This window comes from Tenrec ecaudatus, chromosome 4, assembly GCF_050624435.1.
Source record: "Tenrec ecaudatus isolate mTenEca1 chromosome 4, mTenEca1.hap1, whole genome shotgun sequence".
Taxonomy (NCBI): Eukaryota; Metazoa; Chordata; class Mammalia; order Afrosoricida; family Tenrecidae; genus Tenrec; species Tenrec ecaudatus.
Window position 1 is genome coordinate 141,666,400 of NC_134533.1, and position 6,135 is coordinate 141,672,534.

General features: G+C 60.2%; 1 protein-coding gene across 1 annotated transcript; it reads left to right on the forward strand.

Annotated features, from left to right (window-relative positions):
- Nucleotides 1-735: 735 nt before the first annotated feature.
- FOXL2 (forkhead box L2) lies at nt 736-3,444 on the forward strand. The gene has a single exon (XM_075546844.1). The coding sequence runs from the start codon at nt 1,018-1,020 to the stop codon at nt 2,167-2,169; it is 1,152 nt and encodes a 383-aa protein (XP_075402959.1). The 5' UTR covers nt 736-1,017; the 3' UTR covers nt 2,170-3,444.
- The last annotated feature ends 2,691 nt before the right edge of the window (nt 3,445-6,135 follow it).

Here is a 6,135-nt window from a genome sequence, read left to right on the forward strand (position 1 = left end):
CTAGGGCAGCCCCAGGAGGGACGAAAACGCCTTTGCCAGCGCTCCCCCGCGCCTCCCCGCCAGGATCTCTCGCCGATCCCCATCTCAGCCCAGAGGCAGAGAGAGCGCGAGGGACGCAACAGGCTAGGCTTCTTCGCTCAGCAATAAGATACCAAGCTGCACTTCCCTGCGTCCGGCCCCCTCTACGTCCAGCCCCTCTCCAAAGTGAGCTACAAGTTTAGCCTCATCCCAACGCCGAGAGAGCGGCAGCCTTTCTCTTTCACCTGAAAGCGGCGAGGAGGCCTGGAGCGCCGCTCCTCGCTGCAGCCCGAGCTCCCCGGGCCCGGACCGGACGGCGAGCGGGCGGACCCCGCCGAGGCCCGAGGCCTCTCGCCGGCTCCGTCCCCAGGAGAGCGACACCGGTGGATTTCAAAGGCTCGCCAGAACGTGAGCCTCGCCGTCCGCCGGGCGGCCGACGCTCGCCGGGCGGAGGCAGGCGGGTCCTGGCGATTGCGGGGCGTTTACCAAAAAGTGACTTGGAGATGAACTCGCCCGTGCGCGGCTGGCCGCCCCGCTATAGGGGCGAAGACGCCTGACGCAAGCGGAACTGAGCCGAGCCCATACGAATCAGAGCGGAGAGAGGTTCCTGGCGCATTGGGGACTCCAGGAGGCTGCTCCGCCGGAGACGCGGGTCTTGTCTCTGGAAACCAGGGTTGGGGGGCGGGGGAGGGTGCGAGGGAGGGGAGAGCGCAGGAAAGAAACCCCACTGAGGCGGGGACTGCCCTGGCGGGGAGGGGCGGCGAGCCCAGAGCCCCTCTGTTGGGCGAACTCCCCTCCCCATGGCCAGGGGCTGAGCTCCACTCCCGCCGGCCGCTCCCGGGGGAAGAGAAGCCAGAGGCAAGAAGAGTCCGCGGCCGCGAGCGCGCGGGCATCATCGCAGCCTCCTGAAGTTGGGGAGGCGAGCGCTGGGGCACATCGCCGTGCCATCCCCCTGAGGGGAGAGCGGGGGGCGGCCCGGCCGCTGCGCCCGGCTTTGTCATGATGGCCAGCTACCCCGAGCACGAGGACACTGCGGGGACCCTGCTGGCCCCGGAGGCCGGCCGCGCAGCCAAGGAGCCCGAGGCGCCGCCGCCGAGTCCCGGCAAGGGCGGCGGCGGCGGTGGCGGCGGCGGGACGGCGCCCGAGAAGGCCGACCCGGCGCAGAAGCCCCCGTACTCGTACGTGGCGCTCATCGCCATGGCGATCCGCGAGAGCGCCGAGAAGCGGCTCACGCTGTCCGGCATCTACCAGTACATCATCGCCAAGTTCCCGTTCTATGAGAAGAACAAGAAGGGCTGGCAGAACAGCATCCGCCACAACCTCAGCCTCAACGAGTGCTTCATCAAGGTGCCGCGCGAGGGCGGCGGCGAGCGCAAGGGCAACTACTGGACGCTGGACCCGGCCTGCGAGGACATGTTCGAGAAGGGCAACTACCGGCGCCGCCGCCGCATGAAGCGGCCCTTCCGGCCGCCGCCCGCGCACTTCCAGCCCGGTAAGGGGCTCTTCGCGGCGGGAGGTGCCGCGGGGGGCTGCGGCGTGCCGGGCGCGGGCGCCGACGGCTACGGCTACCTGGCGCCCCCCAAGTACCTGCAGTCTGGCTTCCTCAACAACTCGTGGCCGCTGCCGCAGCCGCCCTCGCCCATGCCCTACGCCTCCTGCCAGATGGCGGCGGCCGCAGCCGCTGCCGCCGCCGCCGCGGCCGCCGCCGGCCCCGGCAGCCCCAGTGCGGCCGCGGTGGTCAAGGGGCTGGCGGGCCCGGCCGCGTCGTACGGGCCTTACTCGCGCGTGCAAAGCATGGCTCTGCCCCCGGGCGTGGTGAACTCCTACAACGGCCTGGGCGGCCCGCCCGCCGCGCCCCCGCCGCCGCATCCCCACCCGCACTCGCACCCGCACCCGCACCCGCACGCACACCATCTGCACTCGGCCGCCGCGCCGCCGCCCGCCCCGCCGCACCACGGGGCCGCCGCGCCGCCCCCGGGCCAGCTCAGCCCGGCCAGCCCGGCCACGGCCGCGCCCCCGGCTCCCGCGCCCACCAGCGCGCCGGGCCTGCAGTTTGCCTGCGCCCGGCAGCCCGAGCTCGCCATGATGCATTGCTCTTACTGGGACCACGACAGCAAGGCCGGCGCTCTGCACTCGCGCCTGGATCTCTAAGGTCCCAGGGCATCTCGGCACCGATGGAAGCGAGGACGCACGCCGCCAGGGCGCGAGACGCGGGCCTAGGTCGCAGCCACCGCAGCGAACTGAACCACGTGCCCGCGGTGGCTGCCGCTGGAGACAGCGCCCAGTGCCCCCAGGCGCCTCCTCGACCCCTTAGCTCTCTTCCCTCTCCTCTTTGTCCTCACTGCTTTGCCTCCCGGCCATTCCTCTTGGCGCTCCGTCCCGGGGCTCCCCGGGCCTGCAGGCCGCCTCTCCGCGCGCGCGTTTGACTGGTCTCCTCCCCAAGCCTCCAAGCGTGGGCCGGACACCTCCAGCCAAAACTTCACCGTGGAGCAAAAGCGCCTGGGGTCGAGGTACAGCGGGGCGCTGGCGGCGCAGACCACTTGGCCCTCGGTTGCAGGTCGGAGCCCCGCTGCCGCGCGGCCCTGAGCAACAAACCTGACTGTCTGCTCCGGGAAGCCTTCCGGAACTGCTCAGAAGCCTCTGGCCGCCGCGCGCACTGGGCGAGCGAGCGGGCGGTGGGCCCGAGCACGGAGCCCGCTGCCTCGCTGCCCCGCCTGCGGCTGGGTGTCGGGTTGACCCCCGAGCGGGGCTAGGAGGGAGACTGAGCTTCCTACGCGCCCCATCCCGGCACCCTGGTTGGCTTATGTTTTTCTAAAGGGGTCGTGGGGCTCTTTTTTTTTTTTTGGATAATATGGAAAATATTTTTTAAGGAAAATTTGAAAACAAAAAACATTCACCGGGAAAACCGGTCAAACGTGGCCTTGGAGTTCGCTAAAATAAAACACGGAAACCAGACGTTAGGGACCTCTGTCTTTTCTTCAGAAGATTGAAAGTCGAATTCCTGTGGAGCCTTCAGAAACTTGCGTTCAGAGGGATAGAAGAAAACGCCACACCGCCCAGTAAAAGACGGTTTCTTCCACGAATTGAAAATTTCCCATCTCCCCATCTGAAAACAAATTCCCGGATTTTTTCGATGCAGACCGGTGTGTGCGAGCACTCCGCTGCCTGACTGACGCTACAGGAAGGCTCATCCCTCTGCTTTTTTTTTTTTTTTTTTTTTTTGCCCCAAACGTCTTCGTCTTCCCACCTTAGTAGGGAAGAATGAGAAATGTGAAACCAGGCAGTGACAGGCCTAGACGGCTGGTGGCCCCGGAGCCGGCCGGCCAGCAGCGTCCATTAGGCCTGGCGGTTCTGTAGTGTGTTGTTTGGGAGACCAAATTTTCTAGAGAAAACTAGAGCACTTTTGTTGTATGTTTTAGCCTTGTCGATCCCTGAATAAATTTTTGTTCCTTCTTTTAACACGGACTTCTATTCTTTCCATGGAGGCTCAGTCAGGTCAGCAACTGGCTAAAAAGACGTTTCCAGTACAATCGTATCCATTTTCAGTGAGATGCAAACAAGGGTTGAGAGTGGGGGACGGCTGTGGCTGTCGCTGCCCTTTGTTCCAGTGGTGGTTTGTTGTCTGTACCATCACTGCTCGCTGTCTTCAGAGAAACCCTAGCTGCCGAAGTTCCGCACAAGCCAGGCGAGACTAGGTAGGATTTGTTCTATTTTTGCACCCATTCTCGCTTGCATTTTTCCTCTTAAGTAGACTAGATATGTGCGATGTGTTTTCATTATGTCGTTCTAGCCTACGTTAGTTTTCGTCTTGGCTGTCAGAGAAGTCTATTTCAAAGAGATAACACCCTGGGTCCAGATATGCTTGGTAAACTGCAAAACACGCTATACAAATGTAAGGAGTGAGTGGTTACCTAATTATGTTTAATAATCGGAATGTCTACCCTGAGATAGGAGGTTTGGGAATCACGGAGAGGGAACATATTGTGAGACTGCAGAAATCAGATTTCCTTTCTCCCTTGTATGGAGACTCTTCCAATAACGATGCTACAACCGGTGCCCCCAGGCAAGCCTACGGGCATGTGACCAGGTGCTAGCGCAGAGATCTGAGGAGTATTAGAGGTGGTTGGCCCTCAATACTATGATGGGATGGCAGGTATCCTCAGTGCCTGCCCAGGCCAAAGGCACTTGGAGCTGCATCCCCACCCCCACCCAACCACAGGCATCTCCTTCCCTCCAGCAAAGCCTACTGGGCAGGGATTTCTGATCCAGGTCTTAGACCAGCGGAGAGCCACTGTGCTGGCCGCTGCAGAGAAGGCCACGGCAGCCCGGCCCTGTAGCCTAGTGGTGTTCTTTTCCTAGTGAGCATCCATGGGTGTGTAGTGAGTTAAGTCCAAAGGAAAGTGGCTACCTCTTGGAAGTGTCTCCTCATGCAGGTTTCCTGAGAGAGGGTGGAAGGTTTGAAGGCCAAGAAAGCCATGTGGTTTGGAGAGCCATCACCCCATCATCATCCTGCACTAGGGCAGGAGCCTGTGCAAGAGCGGGCTGCTGAGGAAGGTTCATATGCTGCTGCTGGACTCCAGAAATGTAGGCCAGGCTGGTGGGGGGGTGGTCTTCCTGACCCCCGCTGCTCCACTGTCTGCCTCAGGAGAGTTGCAGCATAGAAGGTGAGCTGCTGCCGCTGCTCCATGCTTTCTGTGGTGTGAACATGATCCTGTGGCGGTTGGACTGGTTGGCTGTGCTGGCTGCAAACATGGGCTCATGGTGTCAGGTCTGTATTGGTGATAAGGTAGGGGGTGGGGTAGTGCGTGGCTGTCATTCTCTCAGGAAGGGATCATCTATTTTGAATATTGATATAATCACAGAAAGCTTCCTGGGATGGACAGTGTGCTGCATTCACACCTCAACTGTGATAAGTGTGGTGTGTTCCTGAGCTACCGTTGAACAATCACAGAGGAGGCATGCAAAGCTTCGGCTGCTAGCGAGAGGCTCCCTGATCCACAACTGTCAGGACCTCCCTGTAGCAGAAGAGGTCTTAGAAAGGCAGCATTGCTGGGCAGAGGCACCTAAGGCTGCGGGAGAGTCTGACCAAGTAGGGAGGATGAAATGAGGAAATTGGGTGGGGAGAGTTTCTAGTAAAGAGGTAAGAAAGGGGAGCTGATTTTATTTCCTCCTCTTCCTCCTCCTCCTCCTCCTCCTTCTTCCTTGCTCTCCTCTCTTGCTTTTGCACGTTTGTATTTTCTCTAGAGGAGCTGATTTAAGGAATTCCCTAAGTGAAGGCAGAAAGTTTTTGAGAATGCCTAACATGTTGCAATTATGCCTTAGCATATACAATCTGGTCTAGACGCCCACATGGGGGTGTGTGTATTATGTTTGCCAGCATGTACTGTAAATAGAGTTTGAAACAAATATCTTACCAATCTCTGCCTGTGCTGGGTAATGAGCTGCTACACATGGTAGTGAATGTGGCGTGTGTATGTGTGCATGCCCACTTGTGAAGCTCATGGAAACATCCTCACGCTGTTGACACCACCAGCCCCCTCCTCAAATTTACACACAAATTCTTACATTCACCTCACTCCCTGACAACCACCCTGCTGGAGCACTTGAGTTCTGAAGGGGGGACCCTGATCTAAAGCAGAGAGCCAGCACAGTGTGTGTGACAAAGTACTTTGGGGGCTTAGGGACTTCTCGGGTGATCTTGCACCCTATGCCACAGGATCGCCTGGTTCGGTTTCCTCCTCGGAGCAGTAAGCTGCACCTGGATCCCAGATTTGGGTGCCCATGAGGCCTAGGACCACCTGAGGTTAGGTGCCCTCAAGCCTGGCCCAGGTCTCTGGCAACTTGACACTGGCTTAGTGGAGCCCCCTGGTGGCAGGAAGAAAATCCCAGGTAAATGGGGCTTCTGGGTTGACCAGCTCTAGGAGACTGCCAGCAAAATGGGCCTGGACCAAGACAGTGGGCCCTGCTGGCACTACCCACATAAGGGAAGCCTGCAGCCCTGGAGCTGGAGCTGCCCACCTGGGTCACTAGGAGGGGGGGGGGTGCTTGGATTGAAAATGGCTCCTTCAGACCATGTGGGACCCCTCCCTGTGGAACTAACCCAAGGGTGACATGGGC

What these genes read in the sequence shown, in the direction of transcription:
- FOXL2 (XM_075546844.1), top strand. Translation starts at nt 1,018, where the DNA reads ATGATGGCCAGCTACCCCGAGCACGAGGACACTGCGGGGACCCTGCTG.